Raw genomic sequence first — 21,274 nt, 5'->3', positions numbered from 1 at the left:
CAGGTGAGCAGTAGTTCTTAAGCATAGGTACCTACATTACCTATCGGGGCCCATCAGGGCCAAGGCCCGGGGCTCCGGGATTGTTCGAAAGAGTTACCGCGGCCCTGGTGTATAAAGGGCTAAAGAAAGAACATGATCGGTATTAGACAGTAAGAGTGACACTACCTCACGCTGCACCCACAGCGGGTCATTTGATGCTTTCCAATAAAAAAAAGGTACCTACATTAATACATTTTTTCGTCCATAAGTCTATTACTGTTCCGACGTTCTATCCTATGGAAAACTTAAGCCATGTCAGTAGATTATTCGATAAGTAGTAACTATGGGCTTGCACACTGCACTTTTTTTTTCCGAAGTCAAAAATCATCAAATGACCCCTCCCGCTGTGGGTTAGCAGCAGTGAGGGAGTGTCAGACTCTTACTGACTAAAAACCGTTGGTTCCGTCATAGGCTGTTTATGTACCAGGGCCGCGGTATCTCTTTCGAACAACCCGCAGCCCCGGCAGGCCTTGGCCCTGCTGGGCCCCGCTGGGGTTGCTGACATCTCTTTGAGGAGCGCGTGAAACAACGCGCGCCGTCGATACGGTTCTGTCGTCTAAGCAGACAGAGGGACGAGTGGCCGGGAGTCATCACGCGACGCCCGGCGCCCATGGTGTCTACCTTGTCCAGCGCGGCGGCCGGGATGAGAGGTGCGTACTCTCTGGCGTTCCGCCTCCTCCTTCTCGAGCATGACCGCTTCGCAAAAGGAGGCGACGGCATCCCATTCCATGGCCTGAACCAGGGCCGGACGCGAGAGGTCGCCACCGCCCAAAGCCTCGACGAGGACCCGGCGGTGCCCCTGCCACGCAGGGCACTCCTGGACTGTGTGGTCCACCGTGTCCTCGGGGCTGTCCGCACTTGCACACTGCACTGACGTATTAAAATGACACAGAAACGCATCACACGAACATTATCATCATTAACCATAATATGTAATAGTCTAAAACGTTTCCTGCAATTTATTGCAATGACTGATGTGAGTATTTCAGTTCTATTTATATAAATTCAGTACAAGTTATTGTTAGGCTAATCTTTTCAGTAAAATGATGTCAAATATCAAGCTAATTGTATGCAATTGAATATTTTTTTCATGGAGTGAAAGCTTTGTGTATTTTTTAATATACAGTATTTAGTATTTGTTTTATAATACAGGTTTGCTTAGAGAGTTTGTGGATCAACCAATAGAATAATGAACTATATGAACCTATGTGAAATACATGAACCTGTCCACAGGCCACCATACACGAATCCATTGCATTTTGTAACATATAGGTACCTTTACAAACAACCAAATCCCACTATTTAGGAGTTAAAAAGAACTACCCAGCACATTACCTATTTACTATAGCTTCTCTACATGAACCCGCATAAAAAATGCCTATAGCTTTCCTCGATAAATGGGCTATCTGACACTGAAATAACTTTTTAAATCGGACTGAATTGAAACAAACAAACAAAGCAGTATTGAATATAGGTTCTATCTTATTGTAAAAAATGATAAAACCTGAAATAGAGACAAGTAGAAAAACAATCGCCTCAACTTTTTGAGAAATAACTGTTTTATACTGGCCGAATGCCAAACTACATATACTTACGGTCAAAATAGGTACTCACAAATACGTACCGTTCTAAAAAACATCCTGTCTTTATTGATTAAATCTTTCTTCTGGAACACCAATCTCTGACCAGATACACATCAATAGATACAGAAAAAAACTAAAATCTAGTAATGGTCGCTGCACACAGCGGGCGGGGCGCGACGGGACGGGACGGCGACGCGACGCTGAGCAGTTGTAATGTACTAGATATTACGGACGACGTCACACAGAGCCGTCCCGCTCGGCGCGACGGTAACTGTCGCGCCACGCCGCCGTCGCGCCGAGCGGGAATACAAGTCACGTATACAACGCACACGAATACAGGCGGGGCGGGACGTGATCGCGCCCGCAGTGTGACCGATCCCGTCGCGCCAGCGCCGCGTCGCCGCCCCGCCACGCCGCGTCCCGTCGCGCCGCGCCCGCTGTGTGCAGAGACCTTAAGGTCTCTGCACACAGCGGGAATGCGACGTGATCGCGCCCACAGTGTGTCAGAAGCGGCGGGGACTGGCGCGGCGGGACGCGAGCGCAGCGCCCTCTGGACGCGTTTTGGTTTACGTATGTAGTTGTTCGCGATACTCAGAACGTTAAACCTTTTTTCCGGCACAAACATTAAAACCTTTCAAGTGGGAACCTTGTTGTGTCAGTGTTTTGTTTTTTTTTATTAATTTTTCTCTGTCTGTCAAATAAGCTTGCGGAATAGGGTAAAACCGGGATAGATGCCGCAGCAGGATAGATGCCCCATTTTCTGAAAAATTACATTGCAAAATCGCAACACAGTGATAATAGTCTAAAAATAGAACGCGTTGCCTCCTGCTCTGAGTGCCCCACAGACCATCCCGCGGGATTGACGTGTTTCGCTCGTGCGTGCGATTATCTCCGACACGACGAGTGCTTCAAAGTTTCAAACGTAAACCAAGTATTTACTGATACGTATCTTTTTTCGGTCGTATAAGGTCGTCTGTCCACCAACAAGGTGTAAAAAGGTGGTTATAAAGGTTGCCGGAAGACGCTGGATGCAGGTCGCCTCCAACAGGTATCTGTGGAGATCTAAGGGGGAGGCCTATGTTCAGCAGTGGACGTCCTATGGCTGAGATGATGATGATGATCTTTTTTACATAGTAATTAATTATCTTCTATTTTTTTATATGTATATATTGGTTGATTAACTTTATATCTACTTATCAATAATGGGCCTTTTGTATTTAGTTAAGTCAAAAAATAAAAGGGCATCTATCCATAGCAAAAAGGATAGTCACCCCAATTTTTCGCGGTATAGGTGCCCGCCCTTAGGGGCATCTATCCCCATAACCTATACGTATTATGATAGCATATGCTTAAAATTATTATTTAATGTAATGTAACCTTGCTTATCTGCTTGTGCATATTAAAATTTTGTTTTATTTTGTTTCATAAACAAATGATTAAGGATACCATTATAACAATTACCTAAATAGTACAAATAAAAGACATAACAAAACTATCTACTTTACTTATTTCAATCTAAAGGGCGCCTATCCAACATCACAGGCATCTATCCTCCCCAGCATTTTCAAAGTGAGGCATCTATCCATATAGGTAGGCATTTATCCTCAAAAAAATGGGTTTGCAAAAACTCAATTGCAGAATCTGTTATTGTTAAATCAACAAAAACAAGTCGTATTTTTGGTAAAAAGATCAAACTTTTAATATTTATGGAAATTCTTCATGGATCACGTACAGTTTGAAAATTAGAGAGCCTTTTCAAAAAGTGGGGCAACTATCCCGGTTTTACCCTATAACACTTATATCATTTTCACGAAGCATTTTTATTAAATTTAATACACAGTCCTATTCAGTAGTAGTCACACTGCCGGGGGGGGCGTGAGCACACGGTACGGTATCATTTTACAAAAATGAATGTCGAAAAATTAGTCGAATGTGTTCGTGCTCACGTATGTTTGTATGATTTGGGCCATAGGCAGTATAAAAACACTGTTCTTAAAAATGAACTTTGGGAATCTATAGGAAGAGAGATGAATCAAAGCGGTAAGTGACAGTTTTTATATTTATTCTATTACATTTATTCTATTATTATTAAAATAGGTGACAAACTTTTCCCTCACATCGAAAGCTGCGTTTGGAGATCTTTGATTTGTGGGTCTTACTGGAGTGAATGCCCTTGGATCACTCTGTATTTCCTTTAGATCAATAAAAAATGTTTCTCCTTTCACTCTGATGAAATTATGTAAGCAACAGGCGGCTTTTACGATATGTATTGCGGTTTCAACATTGGTTTCTATGGGTCTATTGAAAATTCTGAACTTCTGTGCCAAAATTCCAAAACTGTTCTCAACGACTCGTCTAGCTCGACAAAGTCTATAGTTAAAAGTTTTTTTTCTGTTGTCATGTACAACGGCTGCTCTAGGAAAAGGTCGCATAAGATATTCTTTCAAAGCAAACCCCTCATCTCCTATCAAAACATGTGGTGTGGGATCTTCACCTCCTGGAAGAGGTTTTGGCGGTAGTAGTAATTTTCCGTTTAAGTACGCTTGATAGAAATTTGAGTTTTCGAATATTCCGCTATCACTCAGTCGACCATAGCTACCAATATCCACAATGATAAATTTATAAAATGGATCTACGATTGCTAACAAAACGATAGAGAAGTAATTTTTGTAGCAGTAGTAATGTGTTCCACTATTTGGAGGACATTTAATAGCAATGTGCTTCCCATCTATACTGCCCACGCAGTTGGGAAAATTCCATAATTCTCTGTATCCAAATTCTGATTGCCTCCATGTTTCCTCTGAAGGTGCTGGCATATACGTTGGTTGCAATAAAATCCATATTTCTACGCAGACATTCTTCACAATATTGCTGACTGTACTATGTCCAACCCGAAAAGAAAATGCAATTGTTTGATAAGAATCACCGGTTGTTAAGTACCTTAAACAAAGAAATAAGGTTATTTATGAGGAATAATTTGTTATGTAATAATACAATGCAATACAAATATATTCATTAAATAAAATAGTACAATTCTTTATTTTGAATTATTTATTTTAAAGTTTGATTTTATTATATTCTTGTAAATTTTATCATTACCGCAGGTGAAGCAGTAAAACACAAATGGAAGACGATCAGAGACGGCTATACTAAATATAAAAAACAGCTCAAAGGAACAACTGGTTCTAGTCGTAGAAACGTATATTACACATGGGCATCACAACTGGCATTCTTGGACCATTTCAATGCGCCTCGAGAATCCCATTCAAACGTTCCTGCTGAAATAGCACCAACATCACCATCTTCGCCTCAAAGTCAACCACCTGGTCATAATGCTGGATACGATAGTATAACTTTCCAATCACCGGTCCCCTCACCTCCATCGCAGATTTCCCAGCCCAGCCAGCAAGCTACCTCATCAACATCGCAAGCCACCGCGTCATCATCACAGGCACCCCCGCCACCATCAAGCATTTCATCTGGAAAAGCTAAACGATCAAGAGGACATCCAGGAAGTGATGATGATGTAGGGAGAGTGATACAATTTCTAAATTCTAATAAAAATAAGAAGGAACTCGACGTAACTGACAATTTATTCCTTAGCTATGCCGATACATTCAAGAAATTTCCGCCCAGAGAACAAGCCATTGTTAAACTGGAAATGGCCAAATTGTTTTCAAATATCGAACTCCGACTGCTCGATTCTACATCATATGATCCACTCCACACGAGTATATCAATAGCATCACCAGCTTACTCTAATACAAGTTCTGTTAACAACACAAACCAGGAATCGCCAGCTCCTCAACCAATTAATTTATCTGGAGACAATAATGCCAATGTGGGAGAAGAAAATTTTATATTCGAATTTTTATGAGTGAGTGATGTTGATTTGATAAGGAGATATTGAAAAGTTAGTCATCATTTGGAATTTAATAAGTCAAATTCATTATTAGAATTTATCAAAGTATGGATATTATATCAAAAATTAGCTTAGGTACATTGCCACTATATGCTCTCTGTGATTAAAAGCTGTGAGTAATTTAGTAGGTATAGTATAATATAAATACATCATTATTTAAAAAAAATAGCTTTTTGTTATTGATTATTTATACTGTTCATTATAAATATATAATATAATAAATAATGATGTATTTATATTATACTATACAATTAAATTATATAAAAGTATTATTAAATTATATAAAAGTTAATTAAACTTAGAAATTGAAAAGACTGTGATTTGGAGACTGTTGTTAATTAAAATTCATATTTTATGTTAAAAGTCATAAAGAAATAAATAATGAAGACTGGTGTTAAGTAGTAAGTGATTTAGTTATATACTTTATATAAGCTGTTTGTGATCTGAAGTAGGTATATAGATTTGCAATATTTAGTTTTCTGGTTAAAAAAATAATTCTATAAATTATAATTTTCAAAATATGAATCAATAATGAAAATTGAAAAATTTAGTTAGGTTACTTTCATTAAGCTATAATTGTGATTATAAAAAATGTTGATAATTTTTATTACCCTGGATATATTTAAATTGGTTTTATGCTCAAAAATGTTAACAAGTGTTGATAATATAAATAAAAAGGGTTACCTACCTCAAACAAATGGCCAGCCTTTCTCTTGAACTGATTGATCTCCTCCAATTTGTGTCTAGTTTACTAATCTTATCACATAAAATACTATGCAATTCTTCAAAACACTCTTGCGTCATTTTGAAGTAGGCGTAAAACTTATCTTCGTGGGATAAAATTTCGCGGCATAGTCTGTGATACTCCCCATAATTACGACGGTTTTGATTTATTTCATGCACCCATTTCCGTTTCCGTTGTTTTTTCTTAGCTAGCGCAAATAAAAGCAAGAGCGTTTCCACGTCTGAATCGCTCAACATCTTTTTGATAAATGAATAGCGTCGCGATACGGTCGGCGTGAGCGCGGCGGGACGGGACGTGATCGCGCCCGCAGTGTGACCGATGCCGCCGCGCCAGCGCCGCGTCGCCGTCCCGTCCCGTCCCGTCCCGTCCCGCCGCGCCCGCTGTGTGCAGAGACCTTAACCGGTCAAGCTCAACGTTCAAGGCGTTCAGGGAATACCCTAATCTTTTAGATCTACAAACATTCGCATATATTAATTACATTACCCTTTCTTATCACAATTTGATAATAATAATTAATTAATAGACGGACGTGAGTCATTCATTAAATAATACCACTTGAATGTTGTGTAATGTCCTGTAGTAACGTATCAAGGGCAACTCAAGTCCAAGTGTTGAAGAAAACTATTTGATGGATGATTCAGGACATCGAACCTTTCAGACATTTTTTGTAAAGGACGAGAATAAAATTAGATGACTATATAGTGTATAGATATTATAGCTCTAACCCATTTTGGGGATCCGTAGTCCATTTGACATTGTAATAAAATCGTTTTGGAGTCTACCGGCCTAGCTGTGAAGTAGTAGTAAGTATTATTCTTCTCAGCAAAGGAAACTTGGAGAAAGGAAATCACCATCATACCTACCTATGCAAGCTTTACATGAAACTGAATGTATAAAATACTTATCAAACCACACTAACATTACCTATACAAAACACTTACAAAATAATAGTTTTGACTTAACTTATGAGTAACCAACATATTTTTGACATGACACACGTGGGAAATATGTGTTGAGTGACTCCCTCGAAAGGTTTTTACTTTCCCGGCCACTTATAAAAGTCTTATCAAGTCGGTCATTACCTACTACAACAATCATTTAGCGAATCATAATTAATGACGTATGGTATAAATCACAGTAAAAAAACATTTTCCAAGAAATACCCCCGAAATCCGGAATGTCAACATTCATTTGTTTTTCCCTGTTTTTTGATTATGTTTTGATAAGTCTGCATTTGAGTTAACAATACAAGGTCACATAACATTCACAAAACAAAATGTTTTTCTTCTACCTATGTACTTTTTTTGGAGCCTAGTGGGTACCTACATCTCCAATGTCTTAAGAGTGTGGGTTCGATTCCAGGTCTATCTAAGGGTTCGTTCAGACAGACCGGCTCAGAGAGCATCGGCGCGCTTTTTTCTTTTCACACAGACTGAAGTCGGCTCCGATCGGCTGCGTGACCAAGAAAAAGTGCGCGATCGGAGCCGGTTGGCTCTTATTATTTCACATCAAGTACCTTCGAGCATTCTTAATGTCAAAAGCAGTGCACATGCAAAAATAAACCTTACCACAAATACAAATTACTCGATATTCAGCGTGTTAAGAATTTGCTCTCCTCTCCGAGCCGGTCTGTCTGAACGGACCCTAAGTAGAGGTATATCTTGATCACCAATGACTGGTTAAATAAAAACATTCCAAGGATACCTGAACCTAATCATCTGTACCTAATCATCAACCTCCATTGAGTCAGCGTGGTGATTAACAATTAATCAAACCCTAATCTTCCGATGTGTGGGATGTGGGAGGAGGCCTATGCCCAGCAGTAGGACGATAAAAGGGCTGTTGATGATGAGAAATAAATTCGTAGATATAAGTTTTCCGCGATCTTCTTTTGTTATAAGTAGAGTTAGCAGGTTTAAGAACCTATCGGTCGGCCTCTCCCATGGAATTGTAACTACGACTGCTGTGCTGACTTCTAGACCGTTCATGGTTTCCAATTGTGCTGGCTTCTCTTTGAAACCTAACCTCAAACGCAAGATACGACTTCTAATCTAGTTCTAGGTAATGCCATCTTAAGTCTAATTTGATATATATACTCCAAAAATCTCTGCTTAGTGTACGTCTACCTACCAATCTTTGTATACAGGCAAAGTTATTAAATTTTAATTTGCAGGTACAGTATCAACGTTAACTTATATTTATTTACGTTTTAGGATCAGTTTTTGCTGCAAGTGTCTACCTACTGATGTTATCGTTAATTTGTTTTGATTTAGAAATCCGTCATTAAGTAGGACTTAATGTAATTAGTATATTCGCTGTTTATTTGCGTACCTACTGATTTATTAAATCATATGATTAAATCATATAATGTCATTTTTTTAATATAAACATCGTGTCCTGCCGGTATTGGGCACATGGTCCAAGATATCGGCAGTCAGGGCTCCATAGAGAGAAACCTCCTGATGATATTTGTTGAATAGAAATGCATGTTTTCTAAGGTTTTTCTCAGTCTCAGTCAACATGTAATTTAAATAGGTATTCAAGACTTATAAAGAGTTAGGCAAAGTGTGAATGTTTGTGACGCTGTAAACTCTAGATCTACTGACCCGATTTTGCGCGTGCAAATACCTATGTCATAATGATGAATCCAAAAATCGATCAATATCCTTACCTTATAACTTTTAAAAACATAATGTAATCATTTGTGTATAATAAGTTACATTAATAACACCACAACATACGTAAAAACATACAAATTACCACTTTAGCATACAGAAATACTAATGTTAGGTACTGTCATTCACATATTTCACACATTTTTTAACAACAGCTCATAAAACCATATCACAAATCACAATTCTTCGCATAATTCACATAAAAACGCTACCATTTCTACTATTCAAATTCCTAAACTAGAATAGTTAGTTCCAAAAAGCGCGGAACCCGCGGTGCTCTTGACCGCTATTTCTCAAGCGAGGGGAATCACCTTGCCGAGGAAGTCTATATAAAACACGTTGTAGGGTGAATTATACATTTATACGAACCAACATTGTGATACAGACGTACTAAAACGTGAACCTTATTATGGGAAACTAGTGTTGTTATAGGAAAAACTACGTTTGTAGGATAATTTGTGGTCAACGATTAAGTTGTAGGTATATCTTGCCTGAATCTGGTGTTTGTGTTACGTATTAATTAGATGAACAGGTGAGTCAATGTTGTTTATTATTTTTAATTGACATTCGGTGATGATTATTGACAAGTTTACATCAAGATTGGGAGGTTAGGAGTGATATGAAACAAATTGTAGTTTTTAGGAATATGATTCTTTTAAATCTACTCATGGTTTTTTTTTTAAATACTGGGAAAACAAAATGATTTCTGACTATAGGTCGGACTCTGTACTTTTTTTATTGATGGCAAAAATCATCAAATGATCCCGCTGTGGGTTAGCAGCGAAGAGGGAGTGTCAGGCTTTTACTGACTGAAAATACATCATGTTGCACCGTAGGCCTTTTATTACTCTTTCGAACAATCCCGCAGCCCTGGCGGGCTGACTCTGTACCATGCCCATAAATATTCGATGGGTAGAAGTCAGTTGATTATCACACAATAGACACATACGCACACTATGCACAGGCAGGTAGGTTATACCAATTTCATGCAAATCGATCCATTCCGACTAAAGGGTTATCCTCATACATGCAGTGCTCTATTTGAGGCTGCGATTGACTCTTGCTATACATAATATAATTTACCTTTTCCGTGTTTCGTGGATGAGGAAATCTATTCATAACGCTTTTCTTGGAAACTGAAATAAACATAAAAATCTCATACAACATGAATAAATCAATTCATCGCAATTCTGTAATTGAAATTACATTGAATCATGTACGTTGACAACTGTCAGTACCTATAGTTTTAAATGTTACATAAACAAATTCCTATGGACTAAGCATATCCTCGTCACCACATAGGTACCTATATAAATAACCGCCATTGATTCCTTACACGAAGGTTCAATTGAACATAGTACCTTTTGGTATCCTGTAGAGTACCTATAATGTCCTTTCACCCGTTATATATTATGTTTTTGAAAATTCAAACTCATTTATTAAAGTAGGTACTTGATTTAAAACTAGGCATTCGTCTTTTTAACTAATTTCATTAGAGGCACCTTGCAGGCATAAAATGTTTCACCTAAAAACAGCAACTGAAAACATTTCCTACATATTTATTTTTGGGTCTATTGGTGTATGGAAAGTCTTCTCAAAGAGGATGTAAGAATGAACTTAGAAATTCCAGACTGTATCGTCAACGTATTGGACAATTCACAAAGCAATTACGTCCGAACCCAGGTATCGAATTAGACCAACGGGGTAGTTAGATGTGGGCAAAGGTCTTTTGCCTTTCAGAGAGAGAGTAGCCTAACCAAACGATCATTAGTAAGGCTGCTAATTATTATTATGTAAAAATATTGGAAATAACTTATAGCTAACAATTAAAATAAATCACCGGTGATATTGACCTCTACTGTAATCACACCCGTATCATCCCAGTGATCCATTATTGGATCGGTTAGTTTAATATTTTTTTTACTAAAATTTCGTGAACGCAGCCATTTTTTTTGTCTATGGTGGCAGCACTGACAGTTCTTGCCGCCATATTCACTTGTCAGATCCTCGGTGGGCCGCGAAATTTGTGTTTTGTTACGCACTGAATTTTTTGGAAATTGTGAAAAAATGTCTCATCGCCGAATGTAAGTATTTCTTGTTTTTTTTTTAGATAATTTATAATTATTGTATCGTATTTATATCGGCTAGGAGTTGAGTTATCATATTGCAAGACAGTGAAATGCACATTTAGCTTATTTACATTTATTTTTTACTTTTATACGTACCGATCCAATAATGGATCAGTAGGATAATATGGATATGGAACATTTTATGTAGTGACATAATTGTTATTTTTGAATTTTGCGTTTATTTTGTTTTAGATTGTCGGTAAATGACATAATATCGCATCTTGAAGACAACGATGACGTATTGTCAGCAGATATTTACATAACACCCCCAGATAATTACGACAAAAGTGATGAAGACAGTGGAGATGAGGAGTCTTCGAACATAAATCACCTGTCCAGGCAGCAGCTCTTAGCACAGGCTGAGTTTAGGGCTACTGTATCTTCACAGTCTAATTTAGATATTATAGAAAGCGTATCAAATGAAGTTTCTATAGATAATAATACACACGGCGACTTATCAGTACAACCACCGGCAAAGAAAAAAAAATGTCCAGCTACCCGAAAGTGGAGGAAAGTAGATATTCCAGTGAAGACAGAGAAAACATCAGAGCCACCACATTTCTTAGAACACCTAGATACTCCTGTTCACTTTTTTGAACTTTTTTTTGACGAAGACGTTTTTGAATTGATTCGCTCTGAAACCGAAAAAAATGCTATTCAAAAAGGTTACCACAATTTCAAAGTTACAACTGAGGAAATAAAACGATTTATAGGGATTCTCTTGCTGTCTGGTTACAACAGTGTTGCTAGATATCGTATGTACTGGGAGCAAAGTGTTGATTGTAATTTTCAAGGTGTGGCAGCTGCTATGCCTAGGAACAGATTTGAAGAACTATTACGATTCTTTCACGTCGCCGATAATAATAACTTAGCTCCACAGGACAAGTTCGCGAAGGTTCGTCCTCTCTGGAATCTACTCAATAAGAGATGGGTAAAATATTATCCCGGTGACAGGAATCTAAGCATTGATGAATCCATGATTCCATATTTCGGGAAACATGGGACGAAGCAACATATTCATGGTAAACCCATTCGGTTCGGTTATAAGAATTGGTCTATATGTACTCGTCTTGGATATTTGATATATGGAGAGCTTTATCAAGGGGCAAGCACAGGAAATACCCACCCAGAACTTGGTGTAGGTGCTTCTGTTGTTTTAGACCTCATATCCAAATTGCCGCCCGGTACTTACAGCTTTTATATGGACAACTATTTTACATCTTTACCCTTGTTGGATGAAATAAAAACATTAGGACACGATGCGACGGGAACGGTTAGGGCAAATAGGGTAGAAAAGGCACCCTTGAAAGAAGCGAAAGATATGAAGAAAATGAGCAGAGGGTCTTTTGACCAGTGTACAGATACTCTGACGAACATCACCCTCGTACGTTACAATGACAACAATATTGTTACCGTTGCCTCAACCGAATGTGGTGTGGAGCCTTTAGCTAAGGTAAAACGTTACTGTGACAAGCAGAAGAAAGACGTCGACCAACCTCGCTGCATCGTCAACTATAACAAATATATGGGCGGTGTCGACCGTTTGGATCAAAATGTGGGATGCTATCGTATTTCTATACGCCTGAAGAGGTGGTACTGGCAGCTACTTATGTTTCCTATAAATGTATGTATGAATAATGCTTTTCAGTTATATAAATTATCGCCAGCTTCACAAAACAATCAGCATGACTATTTGTCATTTACAAGACATGTTGTAACAACATATCTTCAGACTTTTCCTGAAAATTCTTCTTCAGTAAAGAAGCCTATTCCAAGATCATCTCTAGCAATCATAAAACGAGTTCCAGTTGATATTAGGTTAGATGGAAAGGCACACCATATTATCAAAAGTGATAAACAAAACCGTTGTGGTTTATGTCATAAAAACACGACAATGAAATGTGGCAAATGCAACGTCGCCCTACACCAAAAGTGTTCTCCTGCGTTTCATACGAAATAAAATTGTAATACTAAATGTTATACTAAATGTTATATAAAATACTAAAAATACTAAAATTATATACTAAAAATAAATAAGATTATTCATAAATATCTTTCATTATTTACAGCAATCTTCCTAAAAAGCACACAATACCAACAATAAAATACAGTGGCATATTCTCCTACTGTTCCATTTTTGGATCGGTACTGTAACTGAAATACCGGAAATCGAAATTTTTTTTTTGTTGCATATTATCGATAATTAGGCTACTAACAAATGATTCTGAAAGTTTCGCTTCAATCAGATGAGTTTTGAGGACTTGGGAAGATACGGGTTAAACTTGACGAGAGATAATTACGTGTCTATAGATAATTGTTCCAACGTCACACTGACGTAGTATGTGACAAGAAGTCACAACGCATGCGCGGTACTCATTAATTTTAATTACAAGGTCCACGTGTTTCATATGTGAGGAAATATTATGTATTATTGTTCTGTGAACAATTTAGAATAATGATACGATTAGCGGAATTGTTTTTTTTTTTTCAAAACAACTAGGCCGGTCGAATTGAAATTCCAAAATTCTAGATAATATCTGCGACACTTATTAAACTTTAGATTTATTTAACAGTAAAATAAAATTAGTTCAAATATCTTAGCTGATTGTTATGTAATTCTTAATCGAAAGAGCATAGAACTTTCTATAGAAGTACCTACAGATTACCTACTTATGATGATGTGTGTAGATGACAAACTCTTAAGAACTAGGAAACAATGAGACAAAATTTGTCTATTAATATTTAATATTGCTTCTTCAATTAAGTTTATTTCATCATCAGAAATGAGGTAACATTACAGGCAGGTACTTAATTTCATTCACAAACTTTCGATCCTTTTTCATATTATCATATCGAATAATCCCAGCGATAGATACGAACACAAACATTATATCGATTTGCGCAAAATATAAACAAAAAACGTACCTACATAGGCATATAAACATAATAACATATGATAGTGTAATCTTTAGAGCTGAGAGTTTATTTCGTTTCAGTATAGACCGTGCCTCATGGCTGCAGTGACCAGTGAATGATGATGCTCCGTGTGTTTCTGCTGATTTGCGCGTGCGCTAGTGTGTTAGCCATGCCGAGTGCTTTTAGTAAAGGTGAGAGGACATTTTTGTTTATTTTTTCTTTATAAAATATTGTATTATGGCAAAAAACACAGAGTGCAACTTTCACAATACCATCGTGGACCTGAACATATGTTAGTGACCATTATTGTGTTGTAATATCTTTTTGGATATGTTCTGAATTTTTATATTGATTTTGTGTGATAAGTAATTCACTTTAAATCTTTCATAAATCACAATTGTTTCCCCGGCGATTGTACAATCAGTGCTGAAATCTGTTTACAGCTGCGTACCTACATCTTTTTGTCATTACCAAAATCCTTTAATTTCATAGTCAAATACAACTTCCATCTTCAACTTCCAGATCAATCGCTAGAAAACGAAGTCCACTCATACAATTTTCCCTTCGTGACCCGCGAGCAATGGCAAGCTAGGCCCCCAGTGAAGAAGACGCCCCTACAGACACCGGTACCTTTCGTGGTGATCCACCACTCGTACATACCAGCAGCCTGCTATGATAAGGAACAGTGCTGTGCAGCTATGAGGAGTATGCAGAACTTCCATATCGACGATCGGGGATGGTGGGATATAGGATACAGGTGAGGGATTTTCTATAGTTGCAGTATTTATAGATGAGAGTTTGTTAGTTAGTAAAATTTGTTCCCATTATTTTTTAGAGTGCATGAGGGGCTCCCTAAAGGGAATTCCTAACAAAGGTAGCATATAACAAGAGTAGGTACGTAAGGGAGTTTACAAGGACAGTATATTTGGGCGTACATAGGGATAGTACTTATATAATGAGAGTGGATAATGGAGTCCTCCTCCTCCGAGCCATTTCCTAAACTATGTTGGGGTCGGCTTCCAGTCTAACCGGATTCAGCTGAGTACCAATGCTTTACAAGAAGCGACTGCCTATCTGACCTCCTCAACCCAGTTACCCGGGCAACCCGATACCCCTTGGTTAGACTGGTGTCAGACTTTCTGGCTTCTGACTACCCGTAACGACTGCCAAGGATGTTTAATGACAGCCGGGAACTACAGTTTAACGTGCCATCCGAAACACAGTCATTGGTGTCTAAGATATACGTAGAAAGTACATACAAACTTAGAAAAGTTGCATTGGTACTTGCCTGACCTGGAATCGAACCCGCGCCCTCATACTCGAGAGGTTGGTTCTTTGTCCACTAGGCCACCACGACTTTTTTGGATAATGGAGTAAACACGGAAAACAAATTATGGTACCACATAAGCCAGTTCATAGAGGAAGTACAAAAGAAAATACGTAGGGATAGTATACATATAAATAAGGAATATAAGTATAATATATAAGTGCATTAGGAATAGAATAGAAGTTATTATTATATTAGGGAAGTTATAGTATAAGGGAGTACATAGGAGTAGTACATAAGGGAATACTCCCTTATGTTATATATTACGGGGGAATTACACATGGGGATGTATAGGGAGACAGTTATGTAAAATGTTCGGTTGATCTATTCTATATCATCATATTTGATTTTCTCTCCAGTTTCGCGGTAGGGAGTGATGGTGCAGCATACGAGGGCCGAGGGTGGGAGACGCTGGGAGCCCACGCGCTGCACTTCAACACCGTCAGCATTGGCATCTGTCTCATCGGAGATTGGAGATGTAAGTCTATTAACATCGTTGAGAACTTGTGTTCACAAATTTGTCGCAGGAGTGAGAGCAACATTTTAATTTTGAAGTCCTGCCCGTTGTTGCATTATTTTGAAATTCAAATTTCGAATACACTCTTACGCATGCTTGGCGTACCCTTTTGTTGCTAGTAAAAGTAGGAACATATTCTAGTCAGAAGCATACAAAAGTCTTTAAAACTGAGCAAAAGAGTTTATGAACACATCACTCCATATTTCGAGTAAATACCATCTCTTGCCTGAAGTTGAACAGTTTATACCCACCATTGAAACACATGTTCAAGGAAAACCCATTCTGTTTCAGTTGAAGTCCCTCCAGCTGAGCAAAGGAAGACAGCCATGGCCTTAATAGCTGCCGGGGTAGAACTTGGCTTCATCAAGCCTGACTACAAGCTCGTTGGTCACCGCCAAGTTCGTGCCACCGAGTGTCCTGGAGACGCACTCTTCAACGAGATCAAAACGTGGGACCACTACTCTCCCTTCCCTAACTCGCATTTGGATCTACTTAGCGTTGAAGAGATACCAGACTTTGTGAAAGAGGCTATTAGAAATAACGGTACTTTGCCGGTTTAATGTAAGATTGTAGTTTTAGGTCAATTATATTGTTAGGATACCTAAGTACCTTTCCATTTCTTATTAAGAAAAAACATAATTTAGTTTTTCAAAAATTTTAGATTCAATAAATGTTAGCGATATTTCTATACCCAGTCTAGGAATAGTATTTAATACTCTCTCTGTATAATAATGTACACGTTTACCCACGCCATAATGATAAATGCCACAGTAATATGGTGGGATAATAGTTTTAAATGCTGCACCACACTGTATTGTTCAGGGTATTGTATTGTTATGATGTAAGTTATTTTACAGATGATTTACAGATTTACAATGCGTGTCTTTTTTGTTCTAACCTATTCTACCTCATTGTGTGAAGAGAACTGTACTGAGGAATTCATGTCACCTCTGTCGTATACTTATTTAGGTAGCGCGTACTGCACTATAATTTTCTTAAACTTTATTCTGCTTTTCTTTAAAGTTGTAAATATATGTTTAAGTAAGAAGATCACCTCTTCCTATAAAATATTTTATACATACGATACCTATGTATGTAGATACGTAAGTCTGCGTATTAATTAATAGTATGTTTATTATTGTATAAGTGTGCATTCATAATTATTTAGTTCAATATCATATATAATTGCTTATTCGTCCTATATCAGTTCCTGTAACTCAGTTACATAGGCATGTTAAAAGTAGGTATAATGTAAATAAAAAACAAAACGATTGTAAATAAATCTTTATTAATTAGGTAAACAAATGTTTTATTTTCGTTATCTATTCTTGGGACCACTTGGCTCTTATCTTGACGTAATTTCCATTCATATGCGAAAGTTCCTCAGAACTGGGATTTTACACATTTCATTCAGAAACCTGATAAAAATATTTATGAGAGCTATTTTTTAGCAAGGGTTAGGCCGTATCCTGCAGGGGCTGTGGGATTATTCGATAGGTTATCCAGGTCCTGGTACATAAAAGGCTCAAGAAGGCACATGGTAGGTTTAGTCAGCAAGAACCTGACACTTTCTCACGCTGCGCCCAGTTGGAGAGGTCATTTGATAATTTTCCTTAAAAAAAAGACGTCTGGGTACTTCTAGTTTATCCGCTATGACGTTCTTAGTAGTGTATAGTCCCTTTATCTAATAGGTGAAGGGCATTAACCTATAAATTATAAACAATACATGCAATGTACGTCATTCAAGTTTACAAGTACAAACAATACTGTTGGGTCTCTCCCTACTATTAATTTATAGCTACTTACTATTAAATTAGTATCAATAAGCAAAACTTTGTTTACTCTAGTACCGAATACTAAGTCACACTCATTCATCAACATTTATTTAAGTGCTATATTTTCTTCCTTTTTATGTACCTAAACTTTTTAGTTAATAGTTATCTTACCAATTATTACAAAAATTGCGTAACTTAGCGTAGTTAGTTTTTAGTGGATAATCTTTAGTAAGGCTAACAAATTAATAATTATATTACTAGTTGTTTCCGGTTTCATTTAATCGTTTATTCACCCTGAAATTAAGACTTGATCAAGATAGCCTTTCAACGTGACGATTAGAAATGCCGACATTTTCGCCGCTCCCTATGCTATCTTCGCTGTTGCTATACGCCATAGCTATCTTTTTAAGATTGATCTTGTTGTACCTACCACAACATGAACTAGTTAAACCAAAGAAAGGAGGAACTGACAGTCCAAATAAATAAAATTCATTCACGATATCTTATTTAAATAAGCTGGTAAATAGATTAAAAGTCAACGTCCTCATATTTTAATCTATATCAAACATAGAATAGGCTAACATTCCGACGGTTGTGCCCAGATAACTCGATAAATGAACGACAACAATTTTTTACTGACCTGCCTTGATATAATATCTATGTAGTTCTTACTTGAATGAAAGTTCACAAGTCTCGTTTCATCATAGAATTTTCCAAAAACTTATGAAAGCTATGTAGATGGCCAAACCCGATTTCAGGAACTACATATTAGTTTGCCCCAAGCTAAAGTAGTTTATCCTAAATATCTACCTTAGGGTAAACTAGTATAGCCTAGGCCAAAACAGATTGTCCTGAAATCGGGTTTAACCGGTAACATAGAAAAGATACATAAGTGAAGGTGAAAAACTGAAAGGCGCGAATTACATTTCTGTAAATATCTCATGGAAGTTTTGTTTAGATTAGATAATTATAAGATTTATAATAAATAACGTTTCAACCATATAGGTTTAGGTCCTAAAAATCTGCTAAAAATATTTTTTGGAACTGGCAAGTACTTACGTAAGTACAGCAAGCCACCCACTTTAAAATAGTGCAGTTTTTGTAATACCCCCCCAGTTATTTTAAGCCGCTGCCATTGAATCATTGCTTCCAGAAACTGAAAATGATTGTTACTGAAGTCTGTAAGGTATCATATATTGATTATATCTTGATTTCTTATGAAATGAGTTGTGCCTTTATACTCAACATCTCACGAGCCTTTTCCCAACTATGTTGGGGTCGACTTCCAATCTAACCGAATGAGGCTGAGTACCCGTGTTTTACAAGGAGCGACTGCCTATCTGACCCACTTGGTTAGACTGCCTTTATACTATTTGTCCCATTTTTTCTTGTGTGTGTTCTGTGTGTGTAACTGTGTACATATACTATTAAATAAACAACAAATCTAGGTAATAAATGGCACATATTACGTGCGTGTCGTCCAATTAATAGCTACGAATACAAGAATACATAGATCCAATTGCCGAGCTATTTGATAACATTGTTTTTATTTTCCTGCATGAGGGGAAGAACAATAAAAAATGCACGTGCCAACCTAGTAAATATATAGATTTGTAATAGAACATACATATACTTTATGATTGTAGATTCTACCAATTTAAGCTTATGTACCTGAAATAAGTGACATATCGTGCTAGACTCAATGCCAGTCTACTAAAATCTATACCTACAGTCCTACATTTTTTTCCCGCGTTGGGTTAGCAGCGGTGAGGGAGTGTCACACTCTTACTGACTAAAAACCGTCGTGTTCCGTCGTCGGCCTTTTATGTACCAGGGCCGCGGTAACTCTTTCGAACAATCCCGCAGCCCCGACCTACAGTCCTACTGAAAGCAAAATTTTCATTTCTGTCTAGGTTCAGCTACGGTCTGATCTATTAAAATTATATCACTACGATAAAACCGATTAGTAAATGTAAATAAGTGCTTATTTACTTAAATGATTATCGGATTAAATGACCTACTAGCTAGATAAACTAAAATTATCACGTTTAGGCACGTGAGTGTGCTTGTGCGATTTTTACCTATTCCCTACGTGTCAGTGTGATCTAATAAGTTCAAGTGTAAATCGTTTTTCTTTTTTACTGTTTATTGTCCCACTGCTGGGCAAAGGCCTCCCCATTTTGTTTCCACACATCTCACGAGTTTTGCCACCAATCAGGGTTGTAGGCGTCCAGGACGTCCCGCCATCTCTTACGGGGCCTACCCAGTCCGACAATGTTGGTCCATCTACTTCATCTACATATTTCATTTATGAAAAGGTTTTCTATTTATATATTTCTCTATGAAACATTGCACAAATTGTGTCGGTGATCAGGGGCCCGATTCTCCTAAGTTAATAATGTCAAAATTGAATCGCAATTGCAGTTTTAACCATATCGCGCATTCAGCTACTAATACATATAAGACCAATCGTATTCCAACGACATTCGATTGGTTTGCGATTGGTCTGCCATTTTGGTGATTTTGGTCTATTATACGATAGTTTGCTCTACAATCATATTGCAATTGTAAATCATTTGCAGACAAAATGATTCATTATTAAATGACAGAAAAGGATAAAAACGTTTATTTCAAAGAAAAATAGCGGAATGCCACATACGCTTCAATCGTAATTGAGTCGTGATTGAATCTCAGTCGAATGTGAATCATATGTCGCTTAAGTAAAATTAGGAGAATCGGATGAGATGTTGTTTCTTTTAGATGGGACATCATTAAATCAATATCAGACTGTGACCAGCTTATACAAAACTTTATTGGTTTATCAGTAAGTACAGTGCAATAAATGGTGCGACAATATTATCAGTAAGATTCCTATCGTCGATGATCTTACAATGATGCATGATCAGCGTCACCAACAGTCTGACTAAGTACCGTTACTCAATACATATTTATCTAATGTGAATTCCCTAATCTGACATCTGAACCGATCCGTGTGTTTACATTATGTTATGTATATTTGATTATGACAAGTTTCTGGTCGATATTGACTGATAAATGAGTCATGCGCAGCTGGTGGTGTGTTAATAGGATTATTTTGTACAATCTTCTATCTTTCTGTAGTGTTGCTTAGGTACCAGAGATAAGAATTTGACATTAGGTACTTGTATGGGGCTTTTTTTTAACGACCCTTCCCGCTGTGGGTTAGCAGCGATGAGGGAGTGTTAGACTAACTGACTAAAAACCGTCGTGTTCCCTCTTAGGCCTTTCATGTACCGGGGCCGCGGTAACTCTTTCGAACAAACGAAACTCTATAGGTTAAGACTATACCTAAAACGTTATAACAGATTATGAAATCTGGTTACAAATTCTACATTTTTTTTATTGTAGGTACTACTTTAATTTATAGATGATGATTAGAGATGTAGATATTATTTTAATCAGTTCAGTTCGTCGAAATGATTAGGTATATTAACAGGTAGGTATGCCGTCAATCTCTTCACTTTGCCTACATGTATAAGGTATTTTTAATTGGAAGTATAATTTGTACACGGTACAATAATTTTGTTTGAACACGTAATTTACTTCAATTTACGATCATTTGCGTGTCGCAGGGACTTAACCGTAAGACGATCAAGAAAAACACAGC

At 37.4% G+C, this 21,274-nt stretch overlaps 2 protein-coding genes across 6 annotated transcripts; one reads left to right on the top strand and one right to left on the bottom strand.

The window, feature by feature from the left end:
• Positions 1–3,667: 3,667 nt before the first annotated feature.
• Positions 3,668–6,625, bottom strand: LOC124639426 (protein ALP1-like). Of its 2 annotated transcripts, none has more exons than XR_006985466.1 (2): positions 5,000–5,666; positions 3,668–4,562 (listed from the first exon to the last, which is right to left on the bottom strand). XR_006985466.1 is itself a non-coding variant. In XM_047176783.1 (2 exons), the coding sequence occupies exons 1-2, from the start codon at positions 6,523–6,525 to the stop codon at positions 3,683–3,685; spliced, it is 1,173 nt and encodes a 390-aa protein (XP_047032739.1). In that variant the 5' UTR covers positions 6,526–6,625; the 3' UTR covers positions 3,668–3,682. The 2 variants fall into 2 exon arrangements, 1 of the variants encoding a protein (XP_047032739.1); XM_047176783.1 differs by lacking the exon at positions 5,000–5,666 and adding an exon at positions 6,233–6,625.
• Positions 6,626–9,303: 2,678 nt separating this feature from the next.
• On the top strand, positions 9,304–17,154 carry LOC124639588 (peptidoglycan-recognition protein LB-like). 4 transcript variants are annotated; one of them, XM_047177024.1, is made up of 5 exons: positions 9,304–9,496; positions 14,095–14,200; positions 14,502–14,766; positions 15,696–15,814; positions 16,145–17,154. In XM_047177024.1, the coding sequence occupies exons 2-5, from the start codon at positions 14,125–14,127 to the stop codon at positions 16,411–16,413; spliced, it is 729 nt and encodes a 242-aa protein (XP_047032980.1). In that variant the 5' UTR covers positions 9,304–9,496; positions 14,095–14,124; the 3' UTR covers positions 16,414–17,154. The 4 variants fall into 4 exon arrangements, with proteins under 4 accessions (XP_047032980.1, XP_047032979.1, XP_047032983.1 ...); XM_047177023.1 differs by having other exon boundaries at positions 14,090–14,200; XM_047177027.1 differs by having other exon boundaries at positions 9,305–9,496; positions 14,532–14,766.
• Positions 17,155–21,274: the final 4,120 nt, after the last annotated feature.

The sequence above is a fragment of the Helicoverpa zea genome, chromosome 19, assembly GCF_022581195.2.
Source record: "Helicoverpa zea isolate HzStark_Cry1AcR chromosome 19, ilHelZeax1.1, whole genome shotgun sequence".
NCBI classification, from domain to species: domain Eukaryota; kingdom Metazoa; phylum Arthropoda; class Insecta; order Lepidoptera; family Noctuidae; genus Helicoverpa; species Helicoverpa zea.
This window is presented reverse-complemented; position numbering and strand designations above follow the sequence as displayed.

Bases quoted from the DNA above. Each gene is read 5' to 3' on its own strand.
- LOC124639426 (XM_047176783.1), bottom strand. From the start codon at position 6,525: ATGTTGAGCGATTCAGACGTGGAAACGCTCTTGCTTTTATTTGCGCTA. The intron at 4,563-6,232 runs GTAGGTAACCCT...TCTTTGTTTAAG, and splicing joins AGGCTGGCCATTTGTTTGAG to GTACTTAACAACCGGTGATT.
- LOC124639588 (XM_047177024.1), top strand. From the start codon at position 14,125: ATGATGATGCTCCGTGTGTTTCTGCTGATTTGCGCGTGCGCTAGTGTG. The intron at 14,767-15,695 runs GTGAGGGATTTT...TTTTCTCTCCAG, and splicing joins TGGTGGGATATAGGATACAG to TTTCGCGGTAGGGAGTGATG. The intron at 15,815-16,144 runs GTAAGTCTATTA...ATTCTGTTTCAG, and splicing joins TCTCATCGGAGATTGGAGAT to TTGAAGTCCCTCCAGCTGAG.